The 13415-nt window shown below is 37.4% G+C and overlaps 3 protein-coding genes across 3 annotated transcripts; all 3 read right to left on the minus strand.

Annotated features, from left to right (window-relative positions):
* Nucleotides 1–1268: 1268 nt before the first annotated feature.
* Nucleotides 1269–3254, minus strand: LOC131357396 (protein Wnt-8-like). The gene is made up of 5 exons (XM_058396364.1): nt 2781–3254; nt 2470–2608; nt 2246–2371; nt 1976–2118; nt 1269–1883 (listed from the first exon to the last, which is right to left on the minus strand). The coding sequence occupies exons 1-5, from the start codon at nt 2859–2861 to the stop codon at nt 1326–1328; spliced, it is 1047 nt and encodes a 348-aa protein (XP_058252347.1). The 5' UTR covers nt 2862–3254; the 3' UTR covers nt 1269–1325.
* A 183-nt stretch (nt 3255–3437) lies between these two features.
* LOC131357398 (protein Wnt-8a-like) lies at nt 3438–5476 on the minus strand. The gene is made up of 5 exons (XM_058396366.1): nt 5203–5476; nt 4906–5078; nt 4646–4771; nt 4391–4533; nt 3438–4263 (listed from the first exon to the last, which is right to left on the minus strand). Exons 1-5 carry the CDS (start codon nt 5271–5273, stop codon nt 3700–3702), a joined length of 1077 nt encoding a protein of 358 aa, XP_058252349.1. The 5' UTR covers nt 5274–5476; the 3' UTR covers nt 3438–3699.
* Nucleotides 5477–10725: 5249 nt separating this feature from the next.
* On the minus strand, nt 10726–12353 carry tmsb2 (thymosin beta 2). Its single transcript, XM_058396365.1, has 3 exons — nt 12199–12353; nt 11491–11595; nt 10726–11028 (listed from the first exon to the last, which is right to left on the minus strand). The coding sequence occupies exons 2-3, from the start codon at nt 11588–11590 to the stop codon at nt 10991–10993; spliced, it is 138 nt and encodes a 45-aa protein (XP_058252348.1). The 5' UTR covers nt 11591–11595; nt 12199–12353; the 3' UTR covers nt 10726–10990.
* Nucleotides 12354–13415: the final 1062 nt, after the last annotated feature.

Consider the following 13415-nt stretch of genomic DNA (forward strand, 5'->3'; position numbering starts at 1 on the left):
CACAGCAGGACAGCCTGGGAAAACATGGTATCCCTGAAGGCTAAACAGGCAAACTGAGAGGAAGAACTATTTGACAAGCTGGTGAATTTGTGTGAAAAGAAAGAAGACATTGAATGGATGTTATTAACTTTGAATTGTTGTTATTTTGTCTCAGATTTCAGGCCCCCTAATAAGAGCAAAATAATAAAATAAGAGCAGCATCATAGTTGTGTATGATTACCTATTAATACTCACTTAATCACAGGTGAAAAACAGTTACAAGTGTCTCATGAAACTCTATAGAAGCCTCAGTGAAAATGTATAACTTGTGCCTGTATGGTTTGACTTATGATACTAAATCTTCTGTCAGGAATGTGCAAAGCAATGCCAGCATAAGACCACAATCATTGATGTTTTAGTGGTTGCAAATCAGTGTTAAAAGGAAACACAAAACATCCTATCTAATCCCATTTCCACTGTCTCAGTCTCCTCAGGATTCTGACCCCTACTGATTCTAGTATAGCATCACTCATCTGGTCAGGCAGGTCAGCAGATTTATGGCATGTCCTACTGAGCAGAAGAGATTAGCTATGTATTAGAGTGAAATAGTTAAGGGTTAAAAACCAGAGATAATTTAACTGGAAATCAATGTCATGATTAGGTTGGCCCTTTTGGTAAATCATAGCTCACTTTAAGGCAAAGACTCATCTTTTTGTTTACGAAATATTGAATATTGCTTATAGTCACATAAGCCTGTGAAATGAACTCAAACTGATCCATTGCCTTGTTTAAGTGGGACTATATACCAACACGACATAATGCCTGTTCTACAGTGGAATGCATATTGTCCTGTGCTGTCTGCATATCAAAGTAACCTAACGCTAATCAACCTAAGGAGAACGCCCAGGGCGGAGTGTAAAGTGACACGTTAATCTTCTCAAAGTGTGTTCACTAAAATGATCCGTAGTGTATTACTAACTGAGCCCTCTTGTTGGCTTTTGATACATAAATTCCTTCTTTAGCTTTGTAAATTTGGAAAGCTCTGCTTACTGTTATGCTGTTCCGCTTGGGAATGCATTTTCGTGCAGTGGATTGAAGTGAAGTGCACTTCGTTATAATTGAAATCTAATTTGGGACTATTTACTCATAATGAAAATATATTTGATAAACAGTCATCTATATTAAAGAGTAAAACAGAAAATACATCATTCGTGTAATTAATTTATTATAATATTTAAATATACATTTAACGATCTGTACAAAATGTAGAAGGATCTATAACCCAGAAATATTAAAGAGAAGTGCAGGGAAATCTGTTGCAACTGAGTTCCCAAACATTGTCACATTTATTTTGGTCCTCGAAGTCTGCGTCTGTTGTAACCCTGGCCACTTTGTCTTCGTGCACAAACGTACTTTACTATGATCTGCGTACAGTTCTCGCACTTCACGGTGCAACACCAGTGGAACTTGCAGTTGCAGCTGCTCACTATCTCGGTGCGGATCTCTTCGACGCGCAGACCGCATTCGTGGCACAGTCTTCTGCAGCTGTGCTTTTCCCACTGAGACAGATTCTTTCCACTCTGCAAACACTCCCTGCCTTCCGTGCCATGAAGTCCGAGGCTCAGGTTTTTCGCGCAGTAATCAGGAGAATCCTCTAAGTAGATAAGCTCGGATCGTGCGATACTGTTGAACGCGTCCGCGATAGCGCCGCCTCGGTTGTCGGCACTGTTCCCTGCACGCATGCGCCGTTTGTCCAGCTCAAGTTTGTGTGCTTGATCGTGCTTTACTTTCAGATAATTGCCCACCTCACGAAACTCGGCCAGCTGCATCCAGCACGTCTGCATGGCGCAGCTCTCCGACATGCCATGGCAGCGGCAGATCCTTTTCATTGTCGCTTTTACTGCCTGCAACAAATATTTCATTAGCTGTCAGCTTATTATAACAATTTATAATTCTTGATATTTATAATATTTTTATAAACTTTGCCAGAACGTACCAGACGTCCTGCTGCATTGTTATGAAGATTGACAGCAGCACGGGCATCCTGTCCAGTCTCGAATGCGTCCACATATTGCTTGGAGATCCTCTCTCCGAAGTCCACGTTATCGCTACAACCTCCCCAAAGCCAGCCACGACCCCCTAACATCAGAGTTGATTAGCCAACAATACTTTCATAACCACAGATAAGTGCTAGATAATTTGTTGATTGACTAGCTTTGTATGTCTTAAAGCCGCAATAAACATTACTTGTAAAAATTATTCTTACCAATTTTACCATTTCTTGAGTTGTCGCATCCGCAGTTGTCCAAGTCCCCAAGGCTGCAGTTTCTGGTCAAAGTATACATGACACCAGCTGCGCTTATCGCATGGACAAACGAGGTCTCTCTCGTCGCTACAAGAATACACATGAAATCAAGTTAAAGTTACACCTGGCCTAACGTTAAAGAGCATCGATATACGTGCACAGCCAGTCTCTATTTTGCATCTTACCACTTCTGAGCCGTCTGTGAGTTGAGAGGTGAAACGTGCTCTCCGGGCAGTTCCACCTGTCCCACGCAAACTGGTGCTTGCATTCCTGCATTCCGTTTTGAGCTCCAGCAAGAACACTACTCGTGTAGCTTAAATAAGCCTGTCGATATAAGAAAACAGAAGACTTTATTTAAGGAAAATGGTTTACCAAATATTGCTAGGCAAGTTTTGTAGAGAATGTACTTTTCAATTATTGACTAGATAATTCATCATTAAGTGTTTGAAGTAAAGCACAACCTCTTATAGTAAAAAACGAGACACATTTTACTTACTTTTGGTCCAGTCATGAGCAAATTGTTTACAAGCCTATAAAGGAGAAAAAAAAAATTCAAACATAATATTAGAAGCAGCATTTGCGGTATTATTGCAACAAACTATAAGCTGTTTTCTTTTTTTTCTTTTTTTTCTTTGAATACTTACCATGTGTGTCCTAGGAGGGTTTTGTGATAAATAAGGAATATTGAGGCCCAGAGAAAGGAGGAAGCCATTTTTTGCAAGATCACGTAGCTGCCAGAGTAAATGATGATCTGTTCTTTCAGTTGAAACAGGTTTCAGAAATTTATACAATCCACATCACGTCTGATGGGGGGGGGTCACCTTTTGTTACAGAATTCCTGACATACTATTGGTCCACAGTTGCCATCGAAGTGGAGGAAACGCCTCTAGTGAACTTCAAAGGATATCAATATCATCGTGTTTATTTCTCTCTGCGGGCAGCAGTACATGATAATTGATAATTATGCATTGATCCAGGGACCGTGGAGATGGCTTATACTCTGCGCCAATACATTTTTTTCTCCAGCAAACTTTTTGTAGCTCAGAGTTAAAAATAAACACAAATACAAACATGTTATGTCCGAAATATTTAATGCTTTCTGAGTTAAAATATCGTACATTAAGATAAAAAAAGAAACGAAACATTTAACCCCAGGTGCAGTAAACATTGTCAAGCAAGTTTGTGTTTAAAATAAAAAACATTTATTTAAGGTTTAGCAAACCAATCGGTGATCTGATTTTAAGAACAAAAAAAGTGCACATATAGAACATAAGTACTGGAAATTAATTAGCCAAGGAAAATGGAGCTTCTTTTTTTTTACAAGATAGGAATATCATTATCTTGATGTCAGCTTTAAAATAATTGTCAATATGTACAAATATACACTTTGGATTAAACAGATGTGCATGGGGAGGTTAACTACGTACACGCTGCCTCCTTCGTGAACCGTTATGTAGCCGATTGCTCTTATTCCTTTTTGCACAAATGTATTTTTTTACGAATTGTGTACACTTCTCACACTTCACCGTACAGCACCAGTGGAATTTGCAGTTACAACTACTCACGATTTCTATCCTTTTTTCCTCTACTTTTAGGCCACACTCATGGCACAGCCTTCTGCAGCTTCGCTTTTCAAACTGCGACAAATTATTGCCATTCTGCAAACACTCCCTGCCTTCAGTTCCGTGCAGACCAAGGCTCAGATTTTTTATACAGTAATTTGGGGAGTCCTCTAGGTGTATGAGCTCGGTGCGCGAAATGCTGCTGAAAGTGTCTGCGATCGCGCCACGGTTCTCAGCGCTGTTCCCAGTGCGCATGCGTCGCTGGTCCAGCTCAAGCTTCTGGGCCTGGTCATATTTGATTTTCAGGTAGTTGCCAACATCCCTGAAGTCAGAAAGTTGCATCCAGCACGTTTGAACGCTGCAGCTTCCAGACACTCCGTGACACTTGCATGATCTCTTCATCGTTGCTTTGATAGCCTGATTGGGAAATATAATATAATATAATATAATATAATATAATATAATATAATATAATATAATATAATATAATATAATATAATATAATATAATATAATCATCATTGAAATGTGATATTTAGACTTACAAGTCTGCCAGCCTCGTTGTTGTGGCGGTTTACAGCAGCGCGTGAATCGTGACCATTCTCCAGCGCATCCACAAACTGCTTAGAAATGTTCTCACCAAAGTCAGCGTTATCACTGCATCCACCCCAAATCCAGCCTCGACCTCCTGTGAAGACACACATTCAGAACCTTATAAGAACTGTTTCGACTGTAAGGCATGTTATTTTGATATTCTGTGTATGTTTTCTGGAGAAATATTTGGACCGAATCAAGCTTACCTATTTTTCCAGTTTTTGAGTCATCACAGCCACAGTTATCGAAGTCTCCCATGCTGCAGTTCTTGGTCAATGTATACATAACTCCAGCAGCACTTATAGCATGTACAAAAGCTGTTTCTTTGGTAGCTAAAAGAAAGAAAGAAAGAAAGAAAGAAAGAAAGAAAGAAAGAAAGGTGTTTATTAAAATAAAGTTTTTGACGACACTTTTTATTATTATTATTTTTTTATATTTAATGTAATGCTCTTATTATTGTCAATACCTCTTCGCAATCCTTTATGTGTTGACAGTTGTAATTCGCTCTCAGGACAGTTCCACCTGTCCCATGCAAACTGGTATTTACACTCCTCAATGCCGCGCTGTGCCCCTGCTTGCACACTACTTGCATACATAAGATATGCCTTGGGTCCTGTCATCAGGAAATTATTCACTGACCTAAATACGCAAAACAGAAACAAAGAAACATTAAACATGTATTTTTTCTATGTTCGTAAAGTAGTAGCTTGATAAATATAATAATAAAAATAAATATGAATAAGGAGAATTAATACGACTGTACCATGCTGTTGTGGACAATACATGGCAGCATACAGACAGGACCAAAGATGCGAGTAGCTGACAAAAGTCCATTTTTATCAATACGTCCTCCGAGTCTTTTGGGATGCTCTGTTCAGTGACCCAGGGCTTAAATACTGATGGAGTAATCCAGAAAGAGATCGAAGCAATTGAAGACGGGCTCGAATGGCCACGGTATTTATACCTGTCGCCGAATTCGAATGACAGGCTTTTTCCCAACTTTGACGTTACACTGTGAAATCTAGTGATTCGATGGCGATTTGTTCAGACATGGGAAACAGTAGAGCAGCCGCACTTCAAAGTGACGCTTAATAGCCCCTTATTATATTCTGCTTTTACCATGGACGAACATTTAAGCTTGAGAAGTAATTGCTACTACTCCTTATTTATTTATCTATCTATCTATCTATCTATCTATCTATCTATCTATCTATCTATCTATCTATCTATCTATCTATCTATCTATCTATTTATTTATTTATCAGACTTCAAATAAATAAAGAAACAATTAGGATGTGTTAATGTGTACAATATTCTACACATGAATTTGCATAATGTCTGTTGTCTATTGGAGACGTGTAGTCCACTTAGACAATACACAGTCATTTAGCATTTTCCATTAAATTTGTAATTCTTTGTAATTTGGGATTATCTGTTATAATATATCTCTGTTGACTGTGAATAGCATTTAAATGGCTCTTTAACGTCGTTTACGAAACGCCAAAAAAATAAAAACGCCACGCTAAGGGCCATGTAAATAACATCAGCGACTTTGTCATGTGGATGTTAATAGAATAACCTAGGGACCAATCTGGGGCGATTTTAAAACACTAATGTGTAGATTTATTTCTATTGATAATTCACTGTTTATAACATTCACCATCAAGTATGATATCGTGCACTGCATAGTTACGTTTATAAGCCCGGAATTTACTTTTATATGTTGGCATTATCTCTTTGTTTCCATAGAGGAGTTTTTCACCAGACTAGTTGTGATATGATTTCAACGTCTCAAAATGTAAAAACTTACCCAAGTTTTTACATTTAGAAGAGACCCAATAAGTGAAAAAAAAATCTATTTAAATGGGAGATAGGGGAATGTGTGTATAGATTAATGGGCTTGGGAATAAATCGACAAAATTATTTAGCTTCTAACTACTTTCGATGACTTTTGTAATTATTTCTATATGGAAATGTGACTTCATATCGGCTCTCATGAAAAGATTAATTGCAGAAACCACAAATCATGACCCAATCAAAATCACTTTAAGAACAGCATTGATTTAATGGTCAGACAATAGATAAGCTCCCGAGCCACTTGGCTCAGCCCGTTTCAGACAATGGTGGGACGCGCAAGTGAGGATAATCCGCACTAATTGGTTATCGGCGACATCAAGCTCTCACAGCGGCTGAAACCCAAACTCCCACACCTACTTGTCAAAAAAACATAAGGACCTGTTAAGCCGTGAACTTTGATGCCCATTGAGCTGTAACATGCAAACACTTATGCCGACAAGCCATCGTTTTTGAATGGATTTATTGGGCAGCAAACTACGAAATAACATTTCAACGCCTGAGGCGTTTTTGATATATCGATTGACAACTACAGCGGTAGCAATAGGAGCTAGTCGTCTCTACTCAAAAAAGTAACTCATGTCCAAGCTTACCTTGAGGCAAAAGGTTTCCATTTTGAGTATACACAGGGAGAAACTCAGGTGTGGTTAATTAAGTCAAAGTGGTGGCATTGTGCATTGTGGTACTGCGTTGTAGCGCAATCAGAATGCAACTTGTATAAAAGTTATCTATATTTGAAACTACCATAGCGAAAAGTAGCTATGTATAGCCATATTAACGAATTATAGCATGGTGTAACTTTTAGCAACAGTGTCTTTTGTTTTCTCCATTAAGCGTGCTCTGAGGCCAGTATTAATTGGGAATTTTTAGTCTGATACCTCGGGTAATAAAACATGTGGCGCGGGTCTTGAACCCAGACGACCGAGTGTGTGTTTGAAGCACTGACGCCATGCTCGCTGCGCGTTCATTAAACCATCACATACAGTACAGGCATCAAAGGCGACCAAGGTGCGATTCCTTACAAGTCATTAGCAAACCTTAAGGTGTGGACTGAAATAAATAAGTAGACTTATGAGTGAGCTAATCTAACGCAGTTTGTGAGAGAAACTAAACTAGTAGACTTGGACAAATGCACTTCACTTGGCTCTCAGAGTAAACTGGACATGTAAACATTAGAAGTGTTTTTATTTATTTATTGCTTGCCTGCAGTGTTCATGTTATAAACCATAGCCAGCACTGTTATAAGTGTGAAATGAAATAAATCCTGCACTGAAGAGTGAGTTCTACCACCATCTCCACTATATCTTTTTTTTTAAAATAAATAAAATAAAATAAAAGCAACAAATTGATAGACTTGTGGCATGTAGTGGAGGATTGTAAATTTGGAAGATTTTGTTTAGACTAGAGCAATGGTTCTCAAACTTTTTGCAGCCAGAGGCCCCTTTAATCCTCTTAAAATTCCAATGTTTTGTAAATGTATTCTATCTAATCAAATATTGGGCTATTTGGCTATATAATCAGCTCAGTGCTATTTTATTCTTCATTTATTTTTAATCATTTGGCAGGCACTTTTGTAAGTGACTTTGTAAGTGACAAATAGTTCTCCAATCAGGTGTTCATTCATTATTTTGTAATAGCATGGATCTGATGGGTACAACTGCAACATAGTTTATATTAATGTGCTTATTCTAATAATCTATCATTCTTTTAACAGCTCATACACAGGGACTTGTATGGTGAACTCTGCACTTAATCTAAGCTTAGTTTAATGCGCAGATTAATATATGCTGTTTAACAAAGAAAAGCCTGTAATTGTGTATATGGTGAAGTTTTCTGTAAGATGTTTGTTTAAAATTTAGTAAATTTGAGTGTAGTTTTCAAACAATTAACCTCATTTCTGTTACTGCTTAGATTAAAGCAGCTATAAACAGTTGATCCCTCATCAGTCTTTTTTTCTTTCCTGAATTAAAAAAAAGCTGCTTGTAAAAAAAGAAGAACAAAAAGTATCAGCAATCAATTTCTAAGCATTTAATAACTTTTAAGTTTTGGTTATTGTCTATATGGGGTTTTGCATGTTTTCCCTGAATTTGTGTGGGTTTTCTCTGGCTACTCTAGTTTTTACTCACATCTGAAGAAACATGTTGGTATGTGCATTGACTGTGCTAAACTGCTGGGTGACCTCTGATGGACTAGCATCTCATCCAAGGGGAGCTTCTTTTATTAGGTCTATTTAATGGTGATTTCTTAATTTTTAGATGCTTGTACTTCTTTTTCTTGGTACAAAATCAAATTAAATGTGTCACTTGTTTAATTAGAAGTCACTATAAGACAATCAATAATTGTAATTGTAAATTGTAAAATTCTTAGAATTCCCAAAAGTATTGGAATGATAAGACCATCTATTTTATTATTGCTGGACACTGAATTCAAATTTCAGCTTTAATTTACTTTCAAACAACTTTGACATCTGACATCAGAATATGACACCTATGGTGGCAGACCACAGAATCTTTAGATGTTCAAATTTATTGAAACAGTTTTTTGCATATATTCTGCTTGCAATAAGTTTATCTATCCAGCAACCCACTGACTTCAGCAAACTATTGCAATCTTCTTTTGTAATGTTTTTCATCCAGTCTCCCATTCAGGAGGTGAAATTCTCAACTGAGTTAAGCTCTGGTGATTGCACAGGACAATGTAAAGCCTTCCATGTTCACTCACTGCCAACATAGTGGAAACTTGGCCAGTCTAAAACATTACACTTTCGTCTCTTTTGTTGTGTTGGCAGTGATTTTTCATTGTCTTGCTAAATGATGAAGTTTCTCTCAGATAGATTGGATGCATTTCTCTGTAAATTAGCAAACAGAATGGTTCTATAGACTTTTGAACAAATGTTGCTTCTACTGTCATATGTTACATCATAAATAAAGATATTATTGTGAGCCCATTCCAGAAGCAACCAAGCAAGCCTAAATCATGACACTACCTCCACCATACTTGACCAATGAGTATGTTTCGAGCAAATCCACAGTTTGGCCTTTCCATTACTTTGGTAGAGGTTATTTTTTTGTGTGTGTGTATTACAATCTGGCCTTCTGATTCAATATAGGTATGGCCTAAATTAGCTTGTGAGTCTCTATTAGTCTACAATTACTCTGTTAGTCTCTATGAAAAGTTTATCATTAAAAGTTTATGAAAGTATCAAGATTGTGATACTTTCACATCTGCTTTGTGGAGGTTGTCAGTGATTTTACTGATTGCTTTTGGGATTTCATTCATAGCTCTCACAATGTTAGTGTCATTAATTGCAGTTGTTTTCATTTGCTGACCATGGTCTTTATTTTTGTTTATATCATTTAATTGGCTACACCCTGTGCTTGTGTAGTGATTCTGATTTTCGGTTTTTCTCATCCTTAAAATGATTTGTGACTTCTCCCATTGACAGCTCTCTGGTACTCCTGTTGGCTTTTCATCAACAAATGCAATCTTCACAGGCAAATCCCAGGGCTCAAATCAAGAATAGATATTCAGAGCTATCAATTATGTGACCAGTCAAATTTATAGGGCACATCTGGGCAACAAGAAACACCCGCCAGTTACATTTTCCAACATTTTTGAGCAGTTTGAAAAATGTTTTAGTCCAAACAAAAGGTTTTGTTTAACAGATCTTGATATAAATATTGTGAAATTAAAGCTGAATCTGATCTGATATTCATGGACTGGGGGTCCAAGATCCCTCTCCAAATATTATATTACCATAACTGTTAGAATATACAGGAAGAGTTTTGGTGCTTTTAGTTATTAAGACCAAACTTCACCTGCAATTAAATACAGGGCTCAGTGTTCGACAGAAGACTGGACTAAAGAAAACTCCTTAAGTAAAAGTCTATATTTTAAAGTTCAAAATTGAACTATTCATTTTATACATTCTATCTATCTATCTATCTATCTATCTATCTATCTATCTATCTATCTATCTATCTATCTATCTATCTATCTATCTATCTATCTATCTATGTTTAACAGCCATACTCCTAGTGCAAATTCAGTGTAATGCATTTTTGGTTGCATAATTCATTTCAGTCATTTGATCATGTATGAAACTGCCCATTGTTGTAATATCCACTGAAAAACATATTGTGCAGTTCATTGTAGAATGTTTTGTGCGAGGTTTTGGCAGTTGATAACAGAGCAGCAGCTTATCACTATAATGGCTATAACCCTCAGAACACCCAGTTTGTTTTCACAGCTAGGCAGGCTATATGATAACATGACTAACAAACAACTAAAATAGCAGATAATTCATAAAACAGCATTGTGTCATATCATATTCCCAATTCTTAGTACGTAAATAATTTAAGACTGAACATTACTGACACAATTAACCACATGTACTACTATGGGTTTAAAAATTAGTCACCACATACATTGCTCTGATTGTGTGTTCATATTTTGTCTTTATTTCATGAAGATTTTTATTTAGAAAATTGCTATTAATTGAATTTGTTAAAAGATCCATGTTCAAACACTATCCTATGTCGCTCTTTTTTCCTGAAGGTGACACTACCATGGTAACCATGCATCACAAGGGGCAGTAATACCCACTAAACTTAAAAAGGAAACATAAATAGTTAATATTTAATAATGTGTCATCAAAGGAGCATCTGTTGTGCTTGGCCTTCCTCTTCTCCATCAGGTTAGCGGCTTGTATCTCCTTTTCTCTCCTGTTCAATAGCTGAGAAACAAAGTGCGTTTTGTCTGTATTAGTAAGTACACTGATACAGTCCCCATTTTCCATTTTGTTCAGGGAACATTAACACAAAGTTTATTATAAATTATATAAATATATTTCAGAAATGTGCCAGAGCCTGTGCTGCATTGCTGATGGAGGATTTTGGCAGAAGTTGAGCTGACTCTCTACTGACACCTATCTACTGGCATGAGAGTATGTGGTTGAATGGGCTAGGATGCTGCATGCAGACTGCAGCCTTATGTTGGAGAAAGGAGGTGCTTTTATGAAAAAGAAAACAATGGAAGGAGCAGGATTAGAGGTAAATTACAAATGAGGAAGCTAATCTGTGAGAAGAGACAGGATGAATAAAGCATTGCAGCTGAAGGGTGAAAGCTAGAGCAGAGCACCCTACCACACCCCAAACCTACAGGATATACTGCATGCTGTTCTCTGGAATTTACTTACTCTCTTTGGTTGGCAGAGGGTTCTTTTCTTTTGTCTCTGTCTTTTTCAGCTTGGTTTTGTCAAACCTGGCAATCTCTGTGAGATCTGGCTTGTCAGACATGCTAGCTGTGAATAGAGGTAGTAATTTACTGGAAAATGAAAAGCTTTGACCTTGCGTTGTATCCTTGAAGCAACTTAAAATTATAGCAACTAGTGACATACTGAAAATTAGTCTTCCTCTTATTTCTAATTTTCATAATGTTGATTGAAATTATTCAAGTAATAAATGAATAAATGAAATGGTATACCCAAAGCTAAATAAGCAGTATTGAATTCTTGCTCTCATGTGTCTTACACATTGCCTTCTCACTTATCCAACTGGCACTCTCTTTCTTTTCTTACATATAATCTATTTTTCTCCTTATATTCTGCTTTATTCACGACACCATGCACTCTTTTGCAGCACCCCTCTCTCTTCTCTGCCGCTATAGTAATCAGTTCTAGTGTTTTACATAGCAGAGTCTGTCCTCTGTGCAGAAAGCATAAAACCTGCTCGTTGCCTGACTCTCTTTCTCCTTATCTGCGTTCATTCATCTTCCTCCATCATGTCTGCCTCTCAACAAATTGCAAATTAATTCACATTTCCTGGTCCCTAATTGTATGCTTATTTTTCTTTCTAGGTATATTTTCACAGAAATATAAGCATGATATAAATAGAGGAGGCCTTACCGTATGGTACAAAAGGGCTGTTTCCACAAGCAGGGAAGGAGAGAGAGTGAGATTGTGTGTGTGTGTGTGTGAAGGAAGCCTTTGCTAGTGTCTGTGCTTCTGCATCTCCACCAGGGTGTGGATTTATCCAAGAGACGGAGGGAGAGAGAAAGAGGGAGAGAGAAGGAGAATGACTATAACTAGCCCATCCCATTCTGCTTTTCCTTCCTCGTCTACTTAATACTGATGTACCATAGGAAATAAAGTTAGGACTTTAGAGGAAATGTCAGTAGGACATATTTATTGCACAGTCCATTACAAAATACTGACAGTTTGATATTTAGGCTATGTGGACAGTGGGGAATATGATTATAATTAATGGGAGCAGCAGCAGGAAGTGTGTTATGTAATTTAGTGCACCATGCTGCTGTATATTGTTCATTCATGTGCTGTGTATATGCATGCATACTGGGGGTCAGGGGTACTCATTGGATGGGGACTATGGGTGGAACTATGCCTTTAAATTGTAAACTAAGCCCAGAAAAGCTTGCAGGCTTCTTACTTAGCACAGACTCTGTTTATTTCTTCTCTTACCAGGACTAAATACAATGAAATTGTAATGAATCATCAGATCAAACCATGTTTATTTTTGGTTCAAAAAGCACTGGGGGATGAGGTATGCTCATGTGTGCTATGACATTATTTGACAAATAAAAAGGCAAAATATACAAAGAAAGCACACAATTTGTGCATCTACACTATTATGACAAGCATTGAACATTAAGATCTTAGTCTGTTTGTCTGACCATATCCTCTGTATGGCCGATCTTTAAAAACTAATTTGTTTTTAAAAAGTTCCTGTAAATGAGCTGAAACTATTAAAAACCTGGCTGTTATTATTATATATTGTATATACACCAAATAAGATATAAGCCATAACATTATGACCACCTGCCTAATATTGTCTTGGTCCTCCTTTAGCTGCCAAGCAGCCTGTTGAGGCATGGACTCCACTAGAAGGTGAAGATGTACTGTGGTATCTGGCACCAAGATGTTAGCAGCAGATCTTTTAAGTCTTGTAAGTTGCAAGGTGGGGCCTACATGGATCGGATTTGTTGTCCAGCATATCCCACAGATGCTAATTGGACTGAGATATGGGGAATTTGAAGGCCAAATTAACACCTCAAACTTATTGCTTTACTCATCAAACCATTCTTCAACCATTTTTACTTTGTGGC

Source organism: Hemibagrus wyckioides, linkage group LG08 (assembly GCF_019097595.1).
Source record: "Hemibagrus wyckioides isolate EC202008001 linkage group LG08, SWU_Hwy_1.0, whole genome shotgun sequence".
NCBI classification, from domain to species: Eukaryota; Metazoa; Chordata; class Actinopteri; order Siluriformes; family Bagridae; genus Hemibagrus; species Hemibagrus wyckioides.

Coding starts and splice junctions, on each gene's coding strand:
- LOC131357396 (XM_058396364.1), bottom strand. CDS start 2,861: ATGCTGCTTCTAATATTATGTTTGAATTTTTTTTTTCTCCTTTATAGG. Junction 2,119..2,245: donor CTCAAGAAATGGTAAAATTG/GTAAGAATAATT, acceptor CTCTGATGTTAG/GGGGTCGTGGCTGGCTTTGG. Junction 1,884..1,975: donor ACAATGCAGCAGGACGTCTG/GTACGTTCTGGC, acceptor TATTTGTTGCAG/GCAGTAAAAGCGACAATGAA.
- LOC131357398 (XM_058396366.1), bottom strand. CDS start 5,273: ATGGACTTTTGTCAGCTACTCGCATCTTTGGTCCTGTCTGTATGCTGC. Junction 5,079..5,202: donor GTATTGTCCACAACAGCATG/GTACAGTCGTAT, acceptor TTGCGTATTTAG/GTCAGTGAATAATTTCCTGA. Junction 4,264..4,390: donor ACAACGAGGCTGGCAGACTT/GTAAGTCTAAAT, acceptor TTTCCCAATCAG/GCTATCAAAGCAACGATGAA.
- tmsb2 (XM_058396365.1), bottom strand. CDS start 11,590: ATGTCTGACAAGCCAGATCTCACAGAGATTGCCAGGTTTGACAAAACC. Junction 11,029..11,490: donor CCCTCTGCCAACCAAAGAGA/GTAAGTAAATTC, acceptor TTTGTTTCTCAG/CTATTGAACAGGAGAGAAAA.